At 45.4% G+C, this 27,032-nt stretch overlaps 2 protein-coding genes across 3 annotated transcripts; one reads left to right on the forward strand and one right to left on the reverse strand.

The window, feature by feature from the left end:
• Positions 1–30: 30 nt before the first annotated feature.
• On the forward strand, positions 31–1,947 carry DDX28 (DEAD-box helicase 28). The gene has a single exon (XM_081200887.1). It carries the CDS (start codon positions 126–128, stop codon positions 1,791–1,793), a length of 1,668 nt encoding a protein of 555 aa, XP_081057013.1. The 5' UTR covers positions 31–125; the 3' UTR covers positions 1,794–1,947.
• Positions 1,948–4,312: 2,365 nt separating this feature from the next.
• Positions 4,313–26,022, reverse strand: LOC308591596 (galanin receptor type 1-like). Of its 2 annotated transcripts, XM_081202363.1 has the most exons (4): positions 24,905–26,022; positions 12,794–12,859; positions 6,627–6,686; positions 4,313–6,400 (listed from the first exon to the last, which is right to left on the reverse strand). In XM_081202363.1, the coding sequence occupies exons 1-4, from the start codon at positions 25,592–25,594 to the stop codon at positions 6,083–6,085; spliced, it is 1,134 nt and encodes a 377-aa protein (XP_081058489.1). In that variant the 5' UTR covers positions 25,595–26,022; the 3' UTR covers positions 4,313–6,082. The 2 variants fall into 2 exon arrangements, with proteins under 2 accessions (XP_081058489.1, XP_081058490.1); XM_081202364.1 differs by lacking the exon at positions 6,627–6,686.
• Between the last annotated feature and the right edge of the window lie 1,010 nt (positions 26,023–27,032).

Here is a 27,032-nt window from a genome sequence, read left to right on the forward strand (position 1 = left end):
TCTGAACGCGACGACCGCATGCGGTAAGGCCGATCGTCGAATAGAAACAAGAGCGGGTTTGAGACGTCATTAGAACGCGACTCTTACCGAAACTTTCCTATTCTGCTTTGCGGAGGCTCAGTCTCATGGCTCTCGCCGCGTGCGGGGCCTCTCGGGGCGCCCCGACCCACTTTTCCCCGTGGCTGCGGCTGGCTCTCCACCGATGGGTCCTCCGCCCGAGCTCCGGCGGGCCGCCGCTCGCACCGGAGTCGGAGAAGGAGAAGGTGGTGCGGATCCCGCGCGCTTGGCAACTTCGGCTGGAGCGGGGCTCCTTCAGGCGCAGAGGAAGAGGCGCCCCCGCAGCTGACATTCCTCGGACCGGGAAGCTTTTGCTGCGGAGCCGGCGGCCGGAACTCAGTCAAGCCGCTCGCCACACGGTGGGGCACTGGGAACAGCCGCCCTTGGTCTCGGCTGGCTGGAAGCATCGCTTGTCTCGGGGGGACTATTTCCAGCTGCAGCGAATGCGACAGGAGGCGCTTCAGGAGCGAAACCCCGATGCTGCTGATGCTGCTCCCTCCTCTTTCCAAGCTCTGGGAGTGCAGCCACAGCTGGCCTCCATCTTAGAGGATGTTCTCAGCATCTCTAAGCCCACTGCTGTGCAGATACGTGCCATCCCTCCCCTTCTGACGGGGTGCAATGCGCTGTGTGCTGCAGAGACTGGCAGTGGGAAAACCCTGGCCTACCTACTGCCCCTTATCCAGCGGCTCTTGCAATCCCCGGCCCTCACATATGGGGCCGCTGCTATCCCTGCCCCCCGCTCCTTGGTGGTGTTGCCATCCCGGGAGCTTGCAGGACAGGTGCGACGCATTGCCTCTTACCTGTGCACTCCACTGGACTTGCAAGTGACAGATATAGGTGGTGGCCGGGGCAAACACTCTGTCCAGCAGAAGCTCCGGGCTGGTCCTGCTGATCTCTTGGTGGCCACACCAGGTGCACTGTATAAGGCTTTGCAGAGAAGGGGATTGTCCCTGGAAAAGCTGTGCTGCCTAGTGTTGGATGAAGTGGACACCTTGCTGGATCCCACATTTGTAGACCTTGTGGAAGATGTGCTTCGGCATGCCTTCTTTGCCACTAGCCCTGAGGAACTTGGTGATGTTTGGAATCCTAAAGCCCAGTTAGTGGCTGTAGGAGCCACCCTTCCAAAGGGGTTGGGTGACCTGCTGAGTAAAGTCACTGATCTGAGCAGCTTCAATGTCCTAACCAGCTTTAGTCTGCATCGTCTTCAACCTCATGTTGAGCAAAAGTTTGTGCGTCTGAAAGGAGCTGACAAGGTGGTGGAGCTGTTGCAGCTTATGAAAGACCGGGGGCCCTCATCTGGAGCTGTTTTGATTTTCTGCAACAAGGCCAGCACTGTCAACTGGCTTGGTTACATTTTGGATGATCATAAAATTAAACACCTACGCCTGCAAGGACAGATGCCAGCACTTGAGAGAGCTGGCATCTTTGACACCTTCCAGAAAGGCCAATTCGACATCTTAGTATGCACTGATATTGCTTCCCGGGGCCTGGACACCACCCATGTAGAGCTAGTTGTGAACTATGACTTCCCAGCAACACTGCACGATTATCTGCATCGTGTTGGGCGTATTGGTCGCACAGGCAGTAAGTTCCCTGGGACTGCAGTTAGCTTTGTAACCCACAAGTGGGATGTGGACCTTGTCCGGAAAATAGAAACTGCAGCTCGTAAAAGGACTCCATTGCCAGGGATGGAACCTGTTGTTAAAGAAGCTTTGTCTAAAAAGAAAAAGCCCTGAGTCTCACTAAAGGATTCTAGTTTAAAGTGATGTTTGAATAGGTACTTGACTGTGTAAGTGCAATCAAACATTCTGTGTACTTAGGTTGAGAACCTGTGCAAAAGAGCAGCCCAACCAAATAACTATGTGTACTCATTAAAGGCACAAGCATAAATTACTGTTGGAATGGAATTATCTGACTTCTCAGTTTCATGTAGGCTCATGCTTGTGTGTTAGGTGAGCACATCCATCAGATAAAGGGGAGGGAGGAACTATTCTGTGTGATCCCCTTACTGTTTTCACCTATAGAGGTCAGATTCAACTTCAAAGAAAGAATGACAACCTATACCTGAAGCACCCTTTGTTTCTTGTTCTTACCTAAGCAGCCAGAGCAGTTAGAGAATTTGGGGCAGAACTTTTCAATGGGCTCTTCTTGTCCCTCTGCCATTTGCACATTTTTCTTGATGCATGAACTATTGGTCAGTGGTGAAATACATGCTTTGCCTGCCAAAGGTTCCCGGTTCAATTCCAGCCATCATGAGGTAGAGCTGAGAAAAGCCCCTACCTCTAATCCTGGATTGTGTAGACAATCCTGTCAGTGTAGAGAATACTGAGCTAAAAGGATTTGTGACTGGAAAATATTTGTACCTTCCTATGTTCCTGTGCATGCGAAGCCAGTCTGTTAGCTCAACTTAACTCCTAATGAAATCAAAGAGAGTTAAGACTTGATTTGACCCATTTACTTCAATGGTATTCACATTGAGCTAACAGATTAAATCCAGCCTGATATCTGCATGTGGGTGCAATATACATACTTATTGCAAGGCCACCAGTTTTGCTGGTGCAAGAGCCACAGTGGTTGTACCAGCACCAATAGGATGTGACCTTCAAATGACTATGCAACTCTTGTTGTCCTAGCATAACCCACTTTGGCTGCTAATCCAAATGCTTGATACCTGTATTAAAAAGAACTTTATCTGTCTTCCTATTATCCCAACCTGCCAGGTCCCAGGAAAGAATGTTAAGACTTTTCTGGATGTTTTCTAGTCAGTTATGGTATCTTAAAGGAGAGCTGAAGGTATCACAATATGCTTTTCTATAATTACTCATAGGCCTGAGCTTATCTTGAGCATTTGTTAATGGATAATTCCTTTGATTTATGGAAAATATATTGCTAGCAGGGTAGGAGTTTGGGGCCTCTAACCTGGGCATATTTCTTCCAGTACTGTACCTGCAACTGGGCCAATATAATGAATCTTCCCTTCTTCTTTTGTCTTGGAACCTATCTGGATATTATTAGGATAGGTAACAAAAGGCAGGAGTCTTATGGCTCTACAACTTCCTGCCCCTTCTGCTCAAGTTGCCTTTTACAAATTGCAATTTCCTTTCTGAATTAAGTGCAGAGAAAGGTTGGTGTGGATATTGAGACAACCTTTTAATTTGAATAAATTCAGCAAACATTAGAGACCAAAATTTATCCCATACACCAGGATCCAGAAAGGCTAGTTTGATGCTACCTCTCTGATCCCAATTAGAGTTTCCTAAATCCATGGAAGCTTTTACAATGACTTGAATTCCTGCTTGTAGTTCAAATTTTGTTTTCATTATTGTGCTGGGGTTTTTTACTGGCCAGTTATGAATGACCACCTGTGGAACATCTGGGGACCACTTTCTATAATAATTCTTGGACTTTAGACTTGCCTCCTCATTCATTACCTTTCCAAGTATGACCTTCCAACTCTACAATTCTATTATTCTATGCCTGTCCCTGAAGCAGCACCATGCAGGATTGATAGCTAGTTGATTAGGGCTATTTTTCTTGATAATAATAATAAAAGCACTGAGACTTATTGAACATGGAGTCACACAATGTTTTAATACAGTGTTTTCCAATTTTGCACAGCAGAGTGAAGCAAAGGACATTCCCACTGCAGGCTAATCACGATGGTGTTTCTCATTTTTACGACAGCAACACAGTGTAGGAAAAAACACACAGCCTGGTGGTTAGTCTGATGTATTCAGATAATGCACAGTTTTTTTACATGAACATTTATTTATTTATTTATTTATTTAATATACTGCCCTATACCCGCAGGTGTCAGGGCGGTTCGCAGAATGAAATAAAAATATATACATACTCAATCACACAGTTTGCAGGCAGTGTCTCTGAACAGAAAGAGAGATTGGTGCCTTATGGAAACCATAGTGAAGCTCAGCACAAAGCATACATGTGTCTAATGACATTTTCTTAACATTCATGATGCGTTGCCTCTGCCTCTACCATTCTCCTATTTTCTGATTATTCTTGTTGCCTCTCCCCCTCTGTTGTCTCTCCCATGCCCTACCGGATCTTAGCCGGATCTGGTGTGCACCTGCATCTGCCATTTTATATCATGATTACTATAGTCTCTAAGCTGTGTACAAGCTGGTTAGCTCAGTTGGTTAGAGCATGGTGCTGAGAACACCAAGGTGACGGGTTTGATCCCTGTATGCATGCATATTCCTGCATTGCAGGGGGTTGGACTAGATGATCCCCAGCACAATAATGACAAAAATCAATTAAGACTGTAAAATCATAATTCCTGCTGAACTAAAAAAAGTCTTCAGTAGGTGCTGGAAGTTCAGCAGGCCTGCTTGACCTCAACTGAATGAAAGTTCCATGAAACTGGGTCTACAGTACTGAATGCATGGCTCCTGGCGACTACAAGCCATTCATCTGAACCATGGGAGTACCACTAGAAAATCTCTCAAAGACCTCAGTGATCGGGCAGGAATATTACACACAGCATGGTTACTTTTTGGAGACACAGCTATGTGGACACAGGTCTTCATGGCAAGGTGGAATCAGATCAAACTCTCTTTCTGATTGTAGAGATTGATCTATTTAATTTTTACCCTCCAGGGGGCTCTGAACATAGTCCTTGGATTTGAGCAACACCATCACAAAAGCAGAGGTTTGTGATAGACTTGTTCATGTTGTCAGAACTGTGCAGGGAACTGGTGTCACATCAACACTTTTCACAAATGAAGCTGTGCACATTGTGTTTCAAATGATAAATGTGCCACTTAGACATATGAATTGGGCCATCTGGGCTATGCCTGGGCAACCTTTTCTGCAGGATACGGAATAAGCACAGAGGATTGCATTGGAAGCGAAATGTATTAGAAGCAGATTTCTGCTTCCTGCAAATCAAAGTGTTTGTTTGTTTAACTGGAGATGGAGAAACAAGTTTCTAGTCCTTATGGCTATGAAGTTATACTTAACAGTATTCAGGCAGGGCATGCTGAAACATCAGAACCCAGAAAAGTAGCTGAAATAATTTTCAGTGGTTGAGAGGGAGGCATCAGTGCCCTAAATAGCTCATTCCTATTAATACCCAAACAAGAATAAATAATACAGATCAGTTTTTTTAAATAAATTATGCAAAAAAGAGTGACTATACCAATGTACATTCTGCATCAAAAGGGCAAAATTATCTTGGGCCAAAAATTCAAAATGTCTTGGTATGTGCAATGCAGCATCTCACCATGATATAATCAAGGAAGCTTTTCACAAGTGAGGTGGTGGAGATAAAAGTGAGCTTTAGCACTATGGATCCATGGCAACAATTGCCTTCTAGTGTGTCTTCCTTCATCCTCCTACCTTTATTATCCGTCACTGCTAAATAGACTTACTCCACACATGAACATATCTTTCTATAAGACATGTACTACACTTCATGAATAGCGAAAGCAGATATGTGTCCTGCTCCACAAAGGACAGCCCTTACTTTCAAGGGTTTTGAGGTCCAAGTCCAGTTTAAAAATAAAGAACCCTAAGAAGGGTATGGATAGACTGGGAGGGTTTGAAGTTACCTGTCAAGAGTGAGCATGCCCACCAGTCACTTGGCCAGTGTCTTCCCCACATTGTACTTCTGTTGAATTTACAGCGATTCTAAATTCATTCCTATACACCAGCATCCTCTTTTGGGGCAGGGTTTAAGTGGCTCCCTTACTGTCAGCTGTAAACCACAGTTAAATCTCAGCCTGTAGCAGCTTTAGGTGCCACCCCTCCATAAAACGTTGGAAACATCTCAGAAAGCTGCCACTCTGAAGCCACAATTATGAGCAATGGTGGTGATGAGGAATGGACAGCTCCTGTGAGTACCATTAATGTCACAGAGGGAACATCCAGAATGGGTCTGCTTCCCCCACCCCTTTCCCCCCATCCCTTTTGAGATGAACCTGTGCCTGTGCAAGGAATTTCTGGACACTGCTGCGTTTCTCTTTTGTTTCTTCCTTTGCTGATAGCTCTTCCTCCCCGCCCCCTGTCACACGTTGGTTGTCGAGTGAGAAGTGGAGAAGTTCTCCATGCGGATCCTCACCATCTTCTCCGCAGGGGGCGGCTGAAGGAGGCCCTTGCATGTGAAGACTTGCCGGCAGGCTGTGCGGAAATTCTCCGACAGGAAGGCGTAGATGATGGGGTTGATGCAAGAGTTCCCATAGGCTAAGCAGTGTGCGATGATGCGAAAGGTGAAGGAGATATCGTTCAGGGGGAACTTCCCAAACTCAGCCCACATAGTGATGATGTGGTGCGGGAGCCAGGAGATCAGAAAGACAGCAACCACCAGCAGCACTGTTTGAGCGGTCTAGAAGACAAAAGCAAACAAAGGTTTTCAAATTTTAATAGTGTGTTTTGATAGTTGTATAGCCTGCCCTGGGACCTTAGAGTGAAGGGTGTGTAATTCTAACAACAACATCAACAACACAGAATGTGGTCTGGCTATTGTAAATTATTGCTACCAACTAAAACAGATTTGGCTGACTTTGGGGGATGCAAATCAGCCTTCCCCAGATGCTTTTGGCTGCAACTACCGTCAACCTCAGCCAGCATGGCCGGTGGTCGAGGATGATAGGAGTTGTAGTCCAAAACATCTGGAAGGAATACATGTTTAATTTGTGTGCAGTTGCACAGCAGTGTAGGTTGGATAGTTTTTTTACACTTCTATCATATTTTTTTTATTTCTAGAGCCTGCCTCCCAAAATTCTGTTCCACTCTCCCCGTCCTACTTATAACACAGACAGTAACAGAAATAGCACACGGTAAATTTGCAAGAGGCATTTAACAAACCATTTGTACAAAACAAAGACAACCTCCACTTATAACCAATTACAAAAGAGAATGTTATAAAGAGGCGGTACTGAGAAATGGTCAGAAGATGCTAGAATAATCATCAATCTGGATAGCCTTATCACCATCTGGAACACATTAAATGGAAAATAGCTGCAATTAACTGCTGAACTTAGTCAATGGGGGGGCTAATCCTCTTAGCTGTTTTGAACAGTCTAAGAACCCATTAATTAGCTTCTTTCCCAATTAGCTTCGTGCCCAAAAGAAAGAAGTGTCTTTGTTTTCCCTTTGGATTCAGTGTGGAGTGGAGGGAAATAGTGTTTGCTAATAGCCAGAGGTCTAAGAACACAGCACTGCAGGCACAGAGCTGTGACACCACCACAGGCAAGTCATTCCCTTTGTACGTATACCTGCGGGGGCTCATGCATGGGCAGAAGATAAACATCCAGGGCTTGGCTCTAAAACTTTATTTCCCATTAGCAAAACATAGCTGTAAACATGTGATTGAATTAGGCTGGCAGGAGATGACTGCCAAGAAGTTTCTGGCTGGCAAGGGAATTATTGGAGTGCTGGAATGCTGCTGCTTTGGGATTCATACAGCCTGCACGCTTGTTTTCCTACCTGCTCAGCCTGTCTATCTATAAATACCAGATGTCTCCAGTTGTAGTCACGTCCTGCCTGCGTGTGGAATGCTGAACTAGATGGGCCTTTGGTCTGATTTTGCAGGGCTGATTTTATTTTATAAAGGCTATCAACAGCTACCAGCCACGGTCAGAGGCAATAGGCATTATGCCTCTGAATGCCTGTTACTGGGATTCACTCATGGGGAAAGGGCAGTTGTGCACAGGTCCTTCTTACGAGCTCCCTGGTTGGTCACTGCGAGAACAGGATGCTGGGTTGGAAACACAGGAAGTTGCCATATATATACCAACACAGACCGACTGATCCATCTGGCTCAGTGCTGCCTGCACTGACTGGAAGCAACTCTCCTGGATTTCAGATGGGGGGGTCTCCTAGCCCTGCCTGGAGAAGTCAGGAAAAAAAAGATGCCTGATGCACTTATGTTCTTAGCCAATGCCGTCATAAATAAAGCCCCACTGAGTTCAGTGAAGCTCACTTGCAGGTAATCGGGCAAAGAATTGCAGTCACTCTGATCCTAACAGATTGGCTATTATTTCATGCTTCCTTTAGGGGTTTGTGGCCCTGGGTGTGTATGTGTTTTTGTGTGATGGTGATGATGGCCTGCACTTCCACTCCACCATTAGCAGGCCCTGATTTGGATTTTACAGGATGTGTCAATTACAGGGGAGCCCTGCTCAACATCCTGGTATAGTCTGCATTGCCCTTTTAGCACTGGCTTCTATCAGGTGCCTGAGTGTAATCTCAATTTGAGTCATCATTCAAACATCACTGCAAAAGTGCAAACCTCACATGGGCTAAAGTGCTGTTGGAAATGCGGCCTAATCATGTTGCTTTGGTTACCTGTGTTTGGCTCAGAGAACACAGCCATTTGGAGCTGCGTAGATGTTCGACAGCACATTTTGGTAATTCTGGAAAATAATTACAAAGCAGCTTGTGGAGTGGAGGCAGGGAAGGTGAAGCACACGTGAAGAAAGGGCACTCTCTGTTAGAGAACCTGCAGCTGCTCATAAGAGCCCAGGAAGAGCCCTGCTGGATTTGGCAAAGACCCATTGAGTCCAACATTTGCTTTCACAGTAAGAGGCAACCAATTGCCTATGGGAAGCCTGCTAGTAAGACCTGAATAAAGCAATCATCTCTCCCATTTGGAAATGTGAAGAACTGAACTTAAGACTGGAAAAAGGAGAAACCGATAAAGATGAATTGCAAAAAAGAAGAAAAAGGAGAAACTGAGAGACTCTGAAATTGACTGATTCACCCATCCCTGTCCACACATGCACAGGTGGCAGCAAGCAGATAGAGAGAGAGAGAGAGAGAGAGAGAGAGAGAGAGAGAGAGAGAGAGAGAGAGAGAGAGAATAGGAGAAGGCACCCTTTGCTATTGGGCAGGGTTGGCAATGGAAGAGGCGGTGCTCATTCTCTACAAAGAGGAGTGTAAACATACTTACAAAATGTTATGGAGCAATCTGCCACAAAACTGAGACCAAAACTCAAATATCTGTGCTGAATGTGCTCTCTCTCTCTCTCTCCCTCGCCTTCCCCCCTCCCCACCTCATCTATACCAGAATAATAGGTGGCAAAGTCTGTAATCATATTATGGAATGTAATATCACTAGAGAGCTAATGGACAGAGGAAGGTAGAGCAAGGAAGAATATCTCAGCAGAAGATGCTCCAAATGGGGAAATGATTTTTAGATTCAATCCAAACCAATTAATTCAACTTCTGCTAGTCTTGTAGTAGCCCAAAAATGTAAGAGCTGCAGAGGAAGAACTGCATTGCAAAGACCAACCACTCTTGTATAAAAGGGCCACCAGCCAGTCTAAAGTATGAGAATCATATGCTGCTCATGGGAATGGGATCACAGTTCACATTCATCATTTTGAGTCACCCATCTAAGAGCGCTGCAAGAAAGTTTGTTGTTCCCACTTGTTGCAGATGGGAAGCAGATGCTAAATAGCTGCCCTCTGGCAAAAGCGGCCTCCAACCTCCCATCAACATTTTGCAGATGGCAATGGGGATACTCTGGGAGAACTTGTGACTCACAAGGATGGATGAATCTGCCAGTTTCCATTTCTCCAAGTTTCTCATTTTCATTTCAGCATAGGTTGCAATTTTTTAAAAGTCCTCACAAAAATGTAGCAGCATTTTAGTGTGCATTTCTTCTAGCATACACCTTTTTGAAAGCAATTTCCCCTAATACAATGCCTTTGTGTCTGTTATTGCCAGCAATACAGTATATGCATTATGTACATGTGCACATTGTAGTCCATGTGTTGGTAACCTCAAGGCTGGATTACTGTAATATGCTGTATGTGGGGCTGCCCTAGGGCCTGGTTCGGAAGCTCCAGCGGGAGCAGAATGCAGCGGCCAGACTACTGATGGGAGCACAACATGGCTAACAACATGGGACATCATTGTGAAAGCACCTGCATTGGCTGCCCATTTGCTACCAAGCCAGGTTCAAAGTCCTTGTATTAATTTGACCCCTAAGGCACCAAGGGCATTTCTCCCGGAGCATTTTGGGAAATTTAAAACGGAGGACTGTAGCTATCTATTGTGGCCCCAAGACCACAGCACCAATGTCAGCGCCCACCATTAGCTGCTAGCCACCACAATGGCTATGTTATGTTCTCCCTCCACTGTTGGGGGCAGTATGCCTCTGAACAGCAGTTGCTGGGAATTGCTATTATGCTTGTGTTCTGTTTGTTGGCTTCCCATAAGCAAAGGGTTCGGCCACTGTGAGAACATGATGCTGACCTAAATGGCCTGATCCAGTAGGTGAACTAATGCAGAGTTTCCCAAATTCGGGTCGCCAGCTGTTTTTGGACTACTGTTCCCATCATCCCTGACCACTGGTCCTGATAGCTAGGGATGATGGGTGTTGTAGTTCAAAACCAGTGGGAGACCCAATTTTGGGAAACCCTGGTCTAATGTCTGTAGGCAGCCCTGCACAGTTCCTATGCCAAAGGAGAGAAGAGTCACTGGCTATTCTGGCTTGAAAGAGGACGCTATATGGGACTATACGGTCTGAGTTATGATCCTGAAAACAGAAGAGCAGCACAGGCAATATGGCTTACATCCAGGATTTATTCTCTCCCCTTTGATACACAAGTTAATCCCCTCATTTTTCCTCCTTGAAAGCTGTTTGAATGTTTAAAGCCAGGCATTGAAAGAACACAGCGTCTGCGACGAATGGAGAATGATGTGTAAGTTCTGTGTATGTGGCAAAGTACAAGACTACTCCATCCTTCTGTTGTATTCAGTGGAGGCCTGCCTACGGGGGTGAATGGGGCATTGCACTGCCATGCTGTCTGACCCATGGGTGTAGTCAGGGGGGGCAGGGGGCAGCTGCCCCCCCAGATCAAGTAAAACAATAGAAATACTTAACTAATTGATCAATCAATCAATCAATCATGTCAGTTCTGCCCCCCTAACAAAGTCCTGCCCCCCAACAAAAATCCTGGTTACATCCATGGCCTGCCCACAACCTGCTTCCCACTAATTGTTTTCTTACATCCAGGGGGTAGTGCTGCCTGTTAGCTTCCTCCTCCTTAATCTCATTATTTTGAAGTTTTTCATCCCTTCAGAAAGGTCTACAGCACCTGAAGAATTCAACAATTTTTTAAAAAATACATGTTTCCTTCCCCGCTAGAAGAGGAGAAATGTGCAGAGGCTAGAGAAAGAATTGTGTGTGGTGTGGTGTCCTATTTGCCATCCTTTAGACCCCCTAAGAAATTCCAATCAAAGCAAATCTGCTGTAGCCTGGAACTAGGTGTGTGGGACACAGCTGGGAGCAGCCTGAGCAAGCTCTGTCAACCTTGACGCCTGCCCATAAAAGTAAGCCTAGAGATATAGGTGATGCCAGCATCTTGCAGGAACTCTTCTTATTACAGTGGTACCTCGGGTTACCTGGTGCTTCAGTTAAGAACAGTTTCAGGTTAAGAACAAACCTCCAGAACGAATTAAGTTCTTAACCCGAGGTACCACTGCATGAGTTTTTGGCATTGATCTGTGAATTTCTTTGGGGTCTGAGTGAGAGCCAGGGTGGATGGGTGGAGTCCTGGGTGAGAGCTAGGAGGCTGAGAGGTGTTGCATGGGAAATGGTGTCAGAAAGGCAAGGAACTGATATCAGTATCTATACCGTAGTACAGTGGTACCTCGGGTTAAGAACTTAATTCGTTCCGGAGGTTTGTTCTTAACCTGAAACTGTTCTTAACCTGAAGCACCACTTTAGCTAATGGGGCCTCCCGCTGCCAGAGCACGATTTCTGTTCTCATCCTGAAGCAAAGTTCTTAACCCGAGGTACTATTTCTGGGTTAGCAGAGTCTGTAACCTGAAGCATATGTAACCTGAGGTACCACTGTACAGTTATGGTATAAAGAAATAGAAAATATAATCAGACTTTAAAGATAACTTATCACCAAACCACAAGGATATATTTTGCCTATAATTTGGCAGGTTTTTATCTACTCTGGAGAACAGATACTACTATTCCTGCAAATGACAAGACAGTAGCCATTTTTTAATTCCCCATCATAGTGAATAAAGCTTCATTTTGTCCAAAGTGGTTTCTGCTGGGTAGCTCAGTTGGTAGAGCATGAGACTCTTAATCTCATGGTTGTGAGTTCAAATCCCTTGTTGGGCAAAATATTTCTGCATTGCAGCAGGTTGGACTAGATGACCCTGGTGGTCCCTTCCAGGTCTACAATTCTAAGATTCGGACCCCAAGCCAAATTAGGCAGTCTCCAAAATACTTCAGACCAAAGCAAGGTGCTTTCCGACATGCTGAATTAGGATCCCAACCAAATCTTGTGACAGGTGCCCACCCCTGCTCTGCCCCTTTTCCTGCCTCTTCAGGCCACTCATTTGAGGTGGGTGGGAGGTCTGCTCCCCCGCTTGTGAACTTAAACGTATTCCAACTTTAGACGTCATTTTGACAGAACAAGATAAATGTCTCTGGAGTTTTACATTTGTACAGCTTCCAAAGGTCACCTGGGTGAAGAGACAAGCGTCTGCTACAATTTATTAATGACATCAGTATCAGAATCAATCACATACATAATTGGGAAGGAAACAGACCAAAACCACAAGCCGTAGTCACGCATCTAAATAGTGATCTGGCTGACAGCGCTGCAAAAGTATATGCTTCTGATGGAGCATGACAGAATAATTTTACAGAGCTCTGTGATCAGTTATACATTAGTGCTGGGGCAGGCAATATTTTGCTTGCTAATGTTCCCTGGTAATTGGATGTTGTTTTCTTTTAATTTACCTTTCTTTTGGATCTCTCTGACTTCTTGGAAATATTCTTCACCTTCTTTTGAAGATGGCGTATAACCTAAGGAAAGAAAGGAAGAAACTTGCTTTATTGCACAATAGATGTTTCTTATTCTACTGCATCAGGGGTGTGGGGTACCCTAGGTCAGGGTGGGGGGCAAGTGCAGCCTTCTGGCCGTTTCTTGTCATCTCCTGGGACTCTCACCAGGTCACCTCGCACCAACCCTGTGCTCTCCTCAGGTGACTTTGCCTGGCCAGAATGTGGTGGTATTAATTTACTCATACCACAAAACAGCTAAAAATAGTTTTGAAAACAGTACCGAAAAACCAGCTAAAGATAGGTTGAAAATAATGCATAAGGTAGAGCCCTTTTCACCTAGCTAGAAAAGTTAGGTGAAACAAAAATGTTTTCAATTGTTTCCATAAGGACAAAAAAAGAGAGTGCCTGTCATATCTCCACAGGTTTGTTGTTCCACAAAACAGGGGTAGCCACACTGAAAGCCAGTCTTGGAAAGGGATTGGTCCACCTGGAGCAACCAAGAGCTGTCAAAAGTGTGTTTTGTGGAGGGTGGACATGTGGTCAAGGGAGGGGGAGGGGGAAGGAGATCATGCAAGCAAAGACTCTCTGCCAACACCATCTCCTTCCCCCGCCCTCCTCTTTGTCCAACCGTATGAAATATCTCTATAAAAGGCTCCTCATGGCTATGAAAGGCCCCTGATTTGGTTCAGGGCTCAGGTTGGATCAGGCATGGAAAGATCCAGTCCAAATTGGGACCCGATCAGAATTGCCAAATTGGGTCTTGAACCAAATTGGGCCTCCAATCCAGCTAACAGTGCCCTTTCCCAGAGCACACCATTCTGTCCCACCTCCATTTTTACACATGTAATCCAACATTTCCCAGCAGTCACCGGTGCCCACTGTCCTTCCTACCTTAGTCTCCCTCCCATTGCCAGCCAAAAATAAATTTTGTACTTCTATGAAGCGCAAGGTCTCCACAAGATTGCTGCTATCTCCCTCTTCAGCATGAATGAAGCTGCTTTTGCTACAGAAGGGTGAAGGTCAAAAAGTGAGGGTCAAACTCAGTGTGGCCTGGGTCACATAGCTGATTTTCAGAACCAAACCGGTGGCCCTGCAGAAGGGCCAGACTATGGAGTGTGCAGGAAGCACAGGGTTCAACCCTTTGCTCCCAGCCATGGCCCCTGCCAGAATCAGATCTGTCCCTCTCCTACATTGATTCGTTTATCTAGGCTTATATGCAATTTGTACATAATCAATTTAGTTTGTTTTTAAATGTTGAGTAGAAATGATTCACATGATGTATTGCCTCTGTTGCTATAGCCCCTGAAGACAGCTTTTAAACAATAATTGGCTGAAATACGTTGGGCTGTTTGGAAAACAAAACCCATGTTTTCAGCATCTTAAGACACATTGTTTTCTGCTTTGGGGTTCATTTTGGAAGCTCTCTGCTATTTGCGTTTCTCATGGCATTGATGCAATCCCGGGGTGGGCAGTTGGATCTGGTTGGTGGGTCAGGTTATTACATCCCCCAGCACTCCCCACCCTATAAGCCAAATTTAACAGGTGGCCATGGTAGTAGTCCAGTCTGGGAGTGACAAGTGCATGGATAACTGAAGTGAGATCTGACCTTGTTATTAGCAATGGGGAAAAGTGGTCTTCTGAGTTGAGTTTACTAGGGGAGTGTGATGGACTAAAATTGTGACTGACATATTTCGGTGGCAACCATTCAACTCAACAATTGGACTCAGCCATTTGACTCCATTCGAGGGTGACTGTGTTTTGTTTCATATATTGTGTCAGATAGTGTTTATTTGGCAGATTCTGCTTTGAATGTCAAAAAAAAAAAAAATCCTTCCAGTAGCACCTTAAAGACCAACTAAGTTAGTTCTTGGTATGAGCTTTCGTGTGCATGCACACTTCTTCAGATACAAGCTCATACCAAGAACTAACTTAGTTGGTCTTTAAGGTGCTACTGGAAGGATTTTTTTTTATTTTGACTATGGCAGACCAACACGGCTACCTATCTGCTTTGAATGTGTTCTGGATTGAATTTCTCCCCCTTCTCTATCCATGGCTACTAGCTGGGGTGGCTATATGCTACCTTCACGTTTGGAAGCAATATTCCTTTGTGGATGAGACTAGGCATAATGCTCATTGCCTGAATGTAAATAACATGCATTCTTATTGTTATGAAAATCAGCAGCCTTTCTGAAGCAGCTCTCTAGATTTCAGTTGAATCTTCCACTGACGCTAATGTGGAATGCACAAAAATGCTTTGGAAAGGTGATTGATCATTGTCTGACCATAGCAAGGAGAGAAAGTATTCACATTGCCTTCCCAGTGGTGCTGAGGTTGTTCAGGCTCCCCCGGAGCAGCTGTTTACATAACAAAATCCACATGACTTAATTGCATTCATGTAATTAACATGAGATTCCAGTCTGGCCCTGATTTGCCAGTTGCCAGGGAACAACGAGAGGATAAGCCCATTGCCCCAATGTTCTCCTTGCAGGCTTTGCCCAGGTATCAGGCAAAGCCCCTGTGGGGAAGAGGATGCTGGACCAGTTAAGTCTCTCGTCTGATCCAGCTTCTTGGGTTCTTACATGCCAGGTGCAGGTATATAAATGGAACTAACTGAGTATGCAGATGGGTAAAGCATGTCTTGTAAAAACAGGAATGGTTCTGTCTCCTTGGATATTCAAATAATGTTGTGTACTGGCTTCTATTTATATCTTTATATTAGAGAGCTCCTACTTCTCATCTATGATCTCTAAGAGGCACAGCCAGTCTCAGCAGGTGTGTGTTGCTAAGTACAGTGGTGGGCAGGCACCCAGCCTGTGTCGCCTACTTAGCTTTATACAGGATCTCTGACAGCCACCAACTGGAACCAAGTGCAGAGGTAACCAATATGGTGCCCTCCAGATGTTGTTGGACTCTGCCTTCTATCAATCCAAGCCAGCAGAACCATTGGTCAGGGATGATGAGAGCTGGAATCAAAGTCCAGCAACATGCATCTGGGGGGCACCACATGGACTTCCCCTCAACACTGGCTCAGTGCAGCTGAGCAGTTGAAGAAGGACAAAGATACTTCTGAGCATTATGCTCAGCCCAGGGATTCATTCTTGTGATCTACTTACTGCAGGTTTCAAAAAGATCTAGCAGTAGATCCCAGCCTGTTTTTTGCCTACCCAAGGCTTAGTAGATCATTACACAGGAAGGTGCCTGTCAGTGAGTCACACCACTGGCCCATCTAGCTCAGTATTGTCTATACCAGGTATGGGGAAGCTCATTCCCAAGGGCTAAATGTGGCCTAACAAGCCTCTCTATCTGGTCCTCCAAACCCTCCGGAGAATACCCCCTACCCCTACCCCTCACCTTCCCAGGCTGCCCCCTTCGCTGACTCTGCTTTGCACCTTGGGGGTTCTTGCCTGGCTGGAATGTGTCCTTGAACTCTGATGAGACCTTTTGCTTCCCTGGATAGAGGATGATATGTTTTTTGTGATATAGTGGTATATAAATATATCTGTAAATAATAAATAGATAAACAGGGGAACGTGCAGAAACTAAGCTACTGTGCAAAGGTGGCATTTGCATTCATTGCTCTGCCCACTTTTGTTTCTGGCCCTGCCCACCACTGGCATGTGGCCCTCGGAAGGTTGCCCAGAAGGAAATGTGGCCCTTGGGCTGAAAAAGTTCCCTCACCTTTGTCTGCACGGACTGGCAGCAGCTCTCTGGAGTTTCAGGCAGAGGACATTTCCAGCCTTACCTGGAAATATCAGGGACTGAACCTGAGACCTTCTTCATGCAAACCAAGCAGATGCCGCCCCCTGAGCTATGGCCCTTCCCCTCGACAGAGACTTTTTCTTTTTACATAGCTGCTTGTAAACAAATGTCTATTATTTACTTACAGGTAAATAATCTCTGCATAAAGGTTTTGCTTTTATTTAACTCCATTCCAGGATCAAGATAAGGTACGTTAGACTCACTGGAGATTTTATTTTTATTCTTTTAAAGAATGACATTAAGAGGGGGGGGATTCATGCAGTGCACCAACAAAATTTAGATTAACCTTTTGAAAACGCAGTTACAGCAGGCACTGTAACCAAGCAATGAATGTGCTTAACCATTAATGCTAGGAGACTTTACGTACTTAAGCCAATTAATTAAAAGAAAATCTATCATGTATACCTCTTGCTGGCATACTCACACAAAGCAATGAAGCAGAAGGCAATCAAACTACTCCCAAGCAGCCACACTACAGAATTTTTTGCTTGGAAGGAAACATACATTCATTGGCTCCAGTCACCTGCCTGTCCCAAAGTAAGACTGATCACCTTTCCTTCGATTGATCCACATCTTCCCTGCAGTGTTGGCACCTGAGGTGGGTTTACAGTGGAACAATATGCTCCTGCACATTAGTTTGCTGTATTACCCTCATAACAACCTGGGAGGTAGCTTAGGCCACTCCCAGTGACTTGTCCAAGGCTTCCTAACTGAATGGGGATTTGAACATGGGTCTCCAAAGTCCTGATCTAACAACTACACCAGCCTAACTCTTAGAATCATAGAATCATAGAATCATAGAGTTGGAAGAGACCACAAGGGCCATCGAGTCCAACCCCCTGCCAAGCAGGAAACACCATCAGAGCACTCCTGACATATGGTTGTCAAGCCTCTGCTTAAAGACCTCCAAAGTAGGAGACTCCACCACACTCCTTGGCAGCAAATTCCACTGTCGAACAGCTCTTACTGTCAGGAAGTTCTTCCTAATGTTTAGGTGGAATCTTCTTTCTTGTAGTTTGGATCCATTGCTCCGTGTCCGCTTCTCTGGAGCAGCAGAAAACAACCTTTCCCCCTCCTCTATATGACATCCTTTTATATATTTGAACATGGCTATCATATCACCCCTTAACCTCCTCTTGCCCAGCTCCCTTAGCCGTTCCTCATAAGGCATCGTTTCCAGGCCTTTGACCATTTTGGTTTGTCACAGTTTTTCCGCTCGTGCTCTTCGCTTTGCTGAACGTTGCTGCTTATCACTTTGCTCATCTTTGCACCTGGCCCAGCACCAAGAGTCAGCATAACTGGGTATCCGCGGAGAGTCCACACAACGACAAGTCGCCCTCCCCTTGGACTTGTTGGGGTGAGGAGGTGGAGCCACTCAGGAAAGTGGAAGTGACTCGCCAGGGGGAGCATAGCTGCTGTTCCAGCTTCCCAGCAGATGGGTCACTGCTACTAACTGAAAGGAAGGCAGTACTGAGCAAGGTGAACCAATGGTCTGACTCACTATAAGGCAGCTTCCTAGGTTTCTATAGGTTGCATTCAATGAATAGGCTTCCTACCCTTGAAATAGACCAGGGGTCAGCAAACTTTTTCAGCAGGGGACTGGTCCACTGTCCCTCAGACCTTGTGGGGGGCTGGACTATATTTTTTGGGGGGGGGGATGAACAAATGCCTATGCCCCACAAATAACACAGAGATGCATTTTAAACACATTCTACTCATGTAAAAACACACTGATTCCTGGACTGTCTGCAGGCCAGATTTAGAAGGCGATTGGGCTGGATCTGGCCCCCGGGCCTTAGTTTGCCCACCCATGAAATAGAGGATGACTTCAAACAGAGGACTGTCTTCTGTAAAGCAGGACACACAACCACCTGAGAAAAGGCAGGCAGGTGTTGAACTAGTCTCATGACTGAGCACGTATGTAGAATAGGACCTGTCGTGGTTCAGGAATAGGGGTGGGGTTCATAAAGCCAAGTAGGCATGTGGGTACATTCTGGATTTGACTCAAGCCTAATGCTTCATAAGGTCTGCACAGGTGTGCATTAAAGGGGAAAGAAAGCCAACTCTTATTGTCTTCAGTTCAATTAGTTTGCTGCATTAGCATCACCCGGGCTGGGAACATGGATTATTCAAGGTAGTCCCAGCTTCCGTGGGAGACAAATCTGACTCAATACCTGTCATGAAAAGGACATTTTATTGGGGATCAAGTCCATTAGACCTGACCTTCTGTATTTTGTGATAGTGGCACTCCCTGAGTCCCACAGGAAGGGGAAGGAGGAAGTTCCCAAGATCTTAGCTGGAGGGGAAGAAAAGAAATGAGGAAAGGAGGTGAGATAAGTTTAGGGCTGTACTCTTGTGGAAAGGGAGCTATTCTCACTCCATTCCTGTCTCTCTCACCCAGAAGGCTTCCACCTTCCTCTGCCCTTAATATACATGTCTCCAGCCACACCTGTCTCAGAGAACATAGTGGCCTAGAAGGGAATGCAAGGGCTGCTTTCCCTTCTGGACATTGTCAGAGAGGATGTATTCAAGTCTCCAGGGCCAGATGAACTGCATCCAAGAGTATTAAAAGAACTGGCAGATGTGATCTCAGAACCACTGGCAGTCATCTTTGAGAATACCTGGAGAACAGGCGAAGTCCCGGCAGACTGGAGGAGGGCAAATGTTGTCCCTATTTTCAAAAAGGGGAAAAGAGAGGACCCAAATAATTATCGCCCAGTCAGTCTGACATCAATACCAGGGAAGATTCTGGAGCAGATCATTAAGCAAACAGTCTGTGAGCACCTAGAAAGGAATGCTGTGATCACCAATAGTCAGCATGGATTTCTGAAAAATAAGTCATGTCAGACTAACCTGATCTCGTTTTTTGACAGAATTACAAGCCTGGTAGATGAAGGGAACTCAGTGGATATAGCCTACCTTGATTTCAGTAAGGCATTTGACAAGGTGCCCCATGATATTCTTGTAAAGAAGCTGGTAAAATGCGGTCTTGACTATGCTACCACTCAGTGGATTTGTAACTGGCTGACTGACCGAACCCAAAGGGTGCTCATCAATGGTTCCTCTTCATCCTGGAGAAGAGTGACTAGTGGGGTGCCACAGGGTTCTGTCTTGGGCCCGGTCTTATTCAACATCTTTATCAACGACTTGGATGATGGACTCAAGGGCATCCTGATCAAATTTGCAGATGACACCAAACTGGGAGGGGTGGCTAACACCCCAGAGGACAGGATCACACTTCAAAACGACCTTGACAGATTAGAAAACTGGGCCAAAATAAACAAGATGAATTTTAACAGGGAGAAATGTAAAGTATTGCACTTGGGCAAAAAAAATGAGAGGCACAAATCTAAGATGGGTGACACCTGGCTTGAGAGCAGTACATGTGAAAAGGATCTAGGAGTCTTGGTTGACCACAAACTTGACATGAGCCAACAGTGTGACGCGGCAGCTAAAAAAGCCAATGCAATTCTGGGCCTCATCAATAGGAGTATAGCATCTAGATCAAGGGAAGTAATAGTGCCACTGTATTCTGCTCTGGTCAGACCTCACCTGGAGTACTGTGTCCAGTTCTGGGCACCACAATTCAAGAAGGACACTGACAAACTGGAACGTGTCCAGAGGAGGGCAACCAAAATGGTCAAAGGCCTGGAAACGATGCCTTATGAGGAACGGCTAAGGGAGCTGGGCATGTTTAGCCTGGAGAAGAGGAGGTTAAGGGGTGATATGATAGCCATGTTCAAATATATAAAAGGATGTCACATAGAGGAGGGAGAAAGGTTGTTTTCTGCTGCTCCAGAGAAGCGGACACGGAGCAATGGGTCCAAACTACAAGAAAGAAAATTCCACCTAAACATTAGGAAGAACTTCCTGACAGTAAGAGCTGTTCGACAGTGGAATTTGCTGCCAAGGAGTGTGGTGGAGTCTCCTTCTTGGGAGGTCTTTAAGCAGAGGCTTGACATCCATATGTCAGGAGTGCTCTGATGGTGTTTCCTGCTTGGCAGGGGGTTGGACTCGATGGCCCTTGTGGTCTCTTCCAACTCTATGATTCTATGATTCTAGGATTCTAGGATCAGGGCCAAAGACAATAAATATATTTTACTTTTGTACATATTATATTCCCTGTGGTCTTTCCAAAACTTATTTATAAACTATGTAGCAATTTGTGTAACCAGGTCTTGTCCCAAAAAAATTACACAAGGATGATCATAGCTATTCCTCTCCTTGGAAAGGTTTTCTTTGCCCAGACACACTATGTGCTAATGTAATCCACCTGCTTGATAGAATTTGATGCGAGCAATTTCACTGCTCCAACTATTACCTGCAGAAGAAAATTATATTCTGCAAAGGATCTCTGTCTGAATTTTGCTCAGAAAGAAAACACATTAAAAAGTAGGACTGCAAAGTTTAATCAGTTCAGAAACTTTGAATCAGCTGAAATGGTGTCCCTAAATTATCATGCAAGATGGTAGGTACACACACACACACTTTGTACAAGGTAATCAAAACATCATGTATCATAAGATACAGTCTTCTGATGACACACTTGTACATCACCTAAAAATAAAGGGATCACACTTCTTGCTTCAGAACTACTATCTTATTCATATGCAAATGGAATGAAAACTCATATGATGACTCAATTAAAATGTGTGTAACACGAGGACTTTTTTTAAAAAAAAAAAACCCACAACACCACATACTGATGTGGTAATGTGAAGAACTGTACTTAAGATTGGGGGGAGGGAGAGAAATTGAAAGAAATTGAAATATTCACACATCCAAACTGGGACAAATGGTCTAAGGGTGGTAATTGAGAAGCCTTGGAGAGAATATGTGGCACAGGGGTTATGGGAAGAGATAAATACACTTTGAGTGTCTCTCACACTCTCTCTTAAAAATGCTTTAAATACACAGACCTTCCACTACAAACAGTCACAAACAAACAACATCATAAAACAACACAGGCTTTCCTTCAATTATTGTTAAAGGTGGCTCCCAGACATTGGAACTCCCTGCCCCTTGAAGTACACCTGGACCCAGCTATTTCATAGGAAAAGGGAAAGGTGTATATTCTTTTGTCCAGGTCTTGGGAAGGTGAAATGATGGTTTATTTTCTGCGTATGATTTTATTGGTGGGCATTTGTTTTAATGGTTTACTGCCTGTTGTGTTTTATTGTTTTGTAACTCATTCTGTTACCTTTGGTGAAGGTTGGGTAATAAATATGCTAAAATAAAATAAATAATGTTGGAAGTGGCATCCTCTTGTGAGGTGCAAGAACAGTAGGCAGAAGTTTGTGTGTGACTTTTTGCTAATGCTAGCAGCTGGTCCGTATAGTTAAAGCTATGGTTTTCCCAGTAGTGATGTATGGAAGTGAGAGCTGGACCATAAAGAAGGCTGATCGCCGAAGAATTGATGCTTTTGAATTATGGTGCTGGAGGAGACTCTTGAGAGTCCCATGGACTGCAAGAAGATCAAACCTATCCATTCTTAAGGAAATCAGCCCTGAGTGCTCACTGGAAGGACAGATCCTGAAGCTGAGGCTCCAATACTTTGGCCACCTCATGAGAAGAGAAAACTCCCTGGAAAAGACCCTGATGTTGGGAAAGATGGAGGGCACAAGGAGAAGGGGATGACAGAGGATGAGATGGTTGGATAGTGTTCTCGAAGCTACCAGCATGAGTTTGACTAAACTGCGGGAGGCAGTGGAAGACAGAATTGCTTGGCGTGCTCTGGTCCATGGGGTCAAAAAGAGTCGGACTCGACTAAACGACTAAACATCAACAACAAAGCAGCTGGAGAGAAAAATAGTACATCTTGCTCTGGGCGGGACCCAAAGATGAGTTTTGGGCTTTCCTGGAAACTGAATGCAGAAGGAAGACCTGTGGGAGTAATAATGCCATGAGTCCCTCCATCTTATACTCTGGTTGTATATATGGGTTTAAAAAAACCATATATCCTAAAGACACCACAGTTTCTGCTGATCTTTTTCAAAAGAAACCAAACCCACACAGGGAATTCTGAAATGAGTGCAGAAATTGCCTCTATTCACAAGTTTGCAAGTCCTCAGGACTGGATTAACTTCATTCAAGCGCAAGGGGGCAATTGCTGGCATCCTATGCCCTTTTAAAATGTGCTGGGGGGGCTATTAGGTTTTGGTTTTGGTTTTTATTATGTATTTTGTGGTTTTATATCTTGATTTTATTCTGTGAATCGCCCTGAGACCCCCGGGTATAGGGCAGTATATAAATTTTTAACAACAACAACAACAACATCAAAACTGTGCATTTCTGTCGCTAAACCCACCTACCTGAGTGTAAGCCCCATTAGGACTTCCTTATGAGTAGGCCTGGGGTGGTATTCAGCCTAATTCTACTGAAAGTAGTAGGTCATTCAAGTTAATAGGCACACTAACTTAGGTTCAGTCATTTCAGTCAGTCTGCTCTGAGAAGGAGTTATTTGATTAGGATTTTCTACATTGCAGGCATGTTGTGCTGTCCAAAGCATCCTGAGATTGGGACTTAAACATTTGAGTAAACAAACTGGACTGAGGCTGCTGTCCCCCTTTAAATTCAATGGCACTTACTTCTGCAGGATCCTGTCCTACTAAGACTACCTTTCTGCACTTCACCCCCAGTATCTCAAGGCTCTCTTTAGCCCCTCAAAGCAATGAGGCAGGTCCGTTTGTTCTGTTGTACATAGGATTTCAGGGATGTTGTGTTGTCCAAATCACATCCAAGGACGGGAGTTACTTTTGAGTAAACATACTACAACAACTACCACAACAACTGCAATTCCAAATCCAGGAGTAAGCACGCATGACAAGCCACAATCTGATCTGTTATTTTGTTGTTGTTTTTCCAATGGCAGGTGTTTATGTAGATAATGCTAATAATACTGCCCTGTTTCCTTTTCAAATTGGCTGTACAGGCAACGTGCATCATGAGACAATTGTCTAGCATGCAATTAAACACGTCATAATAATCGTGGAAGAATAAGAATATGAATAAGAAAAATAAGAATACGAGTAAGAAAAATAAATCCCCTCTGAAGAGCTACAGGGTGGGGCAAACTATTTGCCTGAATCCTAAGTATGTCTACTTGAAAGTAAGCCCCTTGGAGATCAGTGGGGTTTACTCTCAGGAAACCCTTTGGACATTTGGTCCCCCCGACTTAGGGAATAACCTCTGTCTAAGTAATGCACATGGCACATGCAGCCTTACAGCACCAATCCTCAACATGTCCATTCAGAGAGAAATCCCACTGAATGAATGGGGAAATGGGAGAGCATGAAAAGGGAGAAAGACCTTCTTTTGATAGATGCACATCAGAAGGAAATGGACAACAATTCACACCCCTAACTGCAGCTCTGTTCCCCCACCCCCAGCAATCCAAGGCTTCATCAGCCATAGAGATCCACTAGAATAGCACCAGTAGCTAGACTGGTGTAGCCCAGGAGTAGCACCAGTTAAGGGTTACCTACCAATATTAGAGTTAAGGTGTAGGTCCCAGTTCCTGAGCATGGCCAAATCTCTATGGGGAGTTCTTTGCACACGACATGGGGAGAATGAACATAGACATGCAGCAAAATTTTGGGGAGGGATTTGGTGGCAAGGGGTCACCTTTGGGGGCAACACTGAGGCTAGGGATTGGCCCTCAGGCCATGGGTGGTCCACATGTGCAGTAAGGACCACCTTTCTCCTTAGACCACCATCCGTAACTTAGCATTTGCTGCAAGAACCCCAGAAAGTGTCCACCCGTGAACACAATCCATTTGATGCTCATCACTGTCCTAGGGGACTTGGAAAGGGAGAAGAAAAAGGGAAATCTTAGTGCCTGTATTTGGCTGAAGCAAAAATGAATGTAGAAAATAACGGGAGCCAAGGCAGTCTACAAGAGAGAACAAAGCAGAAAAAGAGCAAGAGCAGGAAGAAGAACATTTCTGGAAAGAAAGCAGTGAGGTGTTCTGCCAGACATCCAAGGGAGGAGAGACCTGCACATAGCTGACAGAGAGAAAGTATGAAGATGACCATGAGAAAAAGTCCAAAAATGGAGACAATGCCCTCCCACTCCTTAATCTCAGATTTTCAAGAGATCTAGAGACTTGGCTAACTTCAAACACGCTGGGATTGCCAGTGGCGCAGTTTACGTGGTCTTAGACCTAATGATCTTACGCAGGCTGTCAAAAGAAGTTCTGGGATCAAGTAGTTGTGGTTTAAACTAAGCCACAGAGAAGAAGTCTGTGGCAGCATTCCGAAACCTGTTGCCAACCACCCATCTCCATCCCCTCTTGCCCCGACACCCACCTTGGCATAGCAGCAGGTGATGAGCACCAGAGGTAGCAGGTAACCCACCACCAGAATGGTAACCTTGTAGACCTGCTTGGCCGCCGGGTTGTCTGCCCAATGCTCCCAGCAGAAGGAGCTGTTGGGTGCCTGCCGGTGGCCTCTCATGAGGGCCTGGTGCTGAGCCACCGGGATGGCGATGAGCAGAGACAGGAGCCAGATGACCCCCACGCCCAGGGTGGCGTTGCGCTTGCTGCGGATGCAGAGCGAGCGCTTGGCGTGCACCACGGCGATGTACCTGTCCACCGACATGGCCACCAAGGTGAAGATGCTGACCAGCATGGTGGTCATGACCAGGTAGTGGACCCACTTGCAGAAGAAGGCACCGAAGACCCACTCGGGCAGGGAGTAGATGGTGGCCTGGAAGGGGACGCAGAAGACGAGGAAAGAGCAGTCTGCAATGCTCAGGTTGAGGATGAAGATGTTGGTGGCACTCCGTGATGGGCGCCCACCTGGCCGGAGATGGCCAAGCACCACCAGGACCAGCATGTTCCCCACCATGCCCAGGAGGAAGATCACCCCAAACAACACAGGCACAATCACCGTCTCCGGGCCACTTCCAGATACGCTTGGCCAGGAAAGGGAGGCGTTGGCCTGTTCGAACCCAAAGTCATGGCTGCAAACGGTAGCATTGCTCACAGCTTCTTCCATGGAGCCAGGTCACTTGATGGGATGCCCCCCACACCCTTTTAAGGGAGAGAACTACCTTTCCTTGGACCCTCCAGGAAAAAGAGGGTGTCTGTGTGTTTTGTCTGGAGGTTTGGGAGTTCTTGGACCCTGGGGCAAAGGCTTCTCCTCCAGGATGGAGACTTGTTGGATCCCGAATGCTCTCTCTTCAGATACCTTCTCCAGTGTGGTGGTGGTCAACGTCAGTGATGCCCCACGAAAGGGTGTGCTGGACGAGAATCTTCTGGGTTTGGTCTTTGCTTGTCACTGGAAGCCAAAGGTCAGCAGCAGGAGGAGACAGCGTGCGAGAGAGAAAGAGCTAAAGAGACCTCTGCGCTTGAGAGGCTGTTGCCTTAAGCCTCTTCCAAAGATCTGCGGCTGAAGTGTTGTGAGCCTAGGCTGAGAGTGGCAGACGGAGCCCTTTCCAGCTCCTCCTCCCTTTGCTTTGTAGTCAGAGGGAGGGGAGAGGGCTGACAGCTAAGCAGATGAAGTGCTGGTATAGTGGGTGTTTCTACCAGGGTAATCAAAAGTATTGCCTTTTCCCCAATTTCCCAAAATCTACAGTGCAAATTAAAAACATGTTCTAGGGGTGGGGCAGAAATTCAATTTAAAGGTGAAGCTTTTTGCATTTTCCAGAGCAATACACAAACCTAAACACAGCTGTTCTTTGAAATTTGCATTTCTCTGAACGTTGCAATGCAGTTCTCTAGCCATGTATATAAAAATGCATATACTAGGGCTAAGTGTGCATAAAAATGCATATATCAGCATGCAAATGTGAATCATCTTAGGGAAATTGCTTTGCAAATGTGTGCATATGTGGCAAATTTGCATTGGAAAATGTGTATATTGGGAGAAATTTGCACTAAAATGCTGGTGAATTTTCATGAGGACTTTTAAAATTATTTCATGCAAACTGATGTGGAATGGTGGAGAACTAAATGTATTCTTAGAAAAGTGAGAAACTAAGAGAAATCAGAATTGACAGATATTTCAGTCCCTCTGCTGGCTCACTAGGCATTCAACTTTCTGTGCAGTGTTAAAGAACATGTACACAAAGGAGGTCTGTATCTTTGTGTGTGTCAGTATTCTCTACAAGAAATGCAGACTGCCCAGGGACCTGAAGAAATCCAGAGCAGGGAATCTTTTGAAATCTGAGGGCCACCTTCTCCAATAGAAACCTTCTGGTATCCTACCTGCCTGGCCCCTCAGGTCTAAACCACGCCTTCTCCCTAGATCATGCCCTTCCCTGGACCTGCTGCACACCCAATGAAGCTCATAGAAACATAGAATTGTAGAGTTGGTCGGGCTCCAAAGGGTCATCTAGTCCAACCCACTGCAAAACAAGGAATCACAAGTAAATAATTTTATGTCATAACATTTATACACCATTTGATTGTAAAAAAAGAGAAAAGAAAAGCCC

Source organism: Podarcis bocagei (assembly GCF_964188305.1).
Source record: "Podarcis bocagei genome assembly, chromosome: 7".
In the NCBI taxonomy this organism is placed as follows: domain Eukaryota; kingdom Metazoa; phylum Chordata; class Lepidosauria; order Squamata; family Lacertidae; genus Podarcis; species Podarcis bocagei.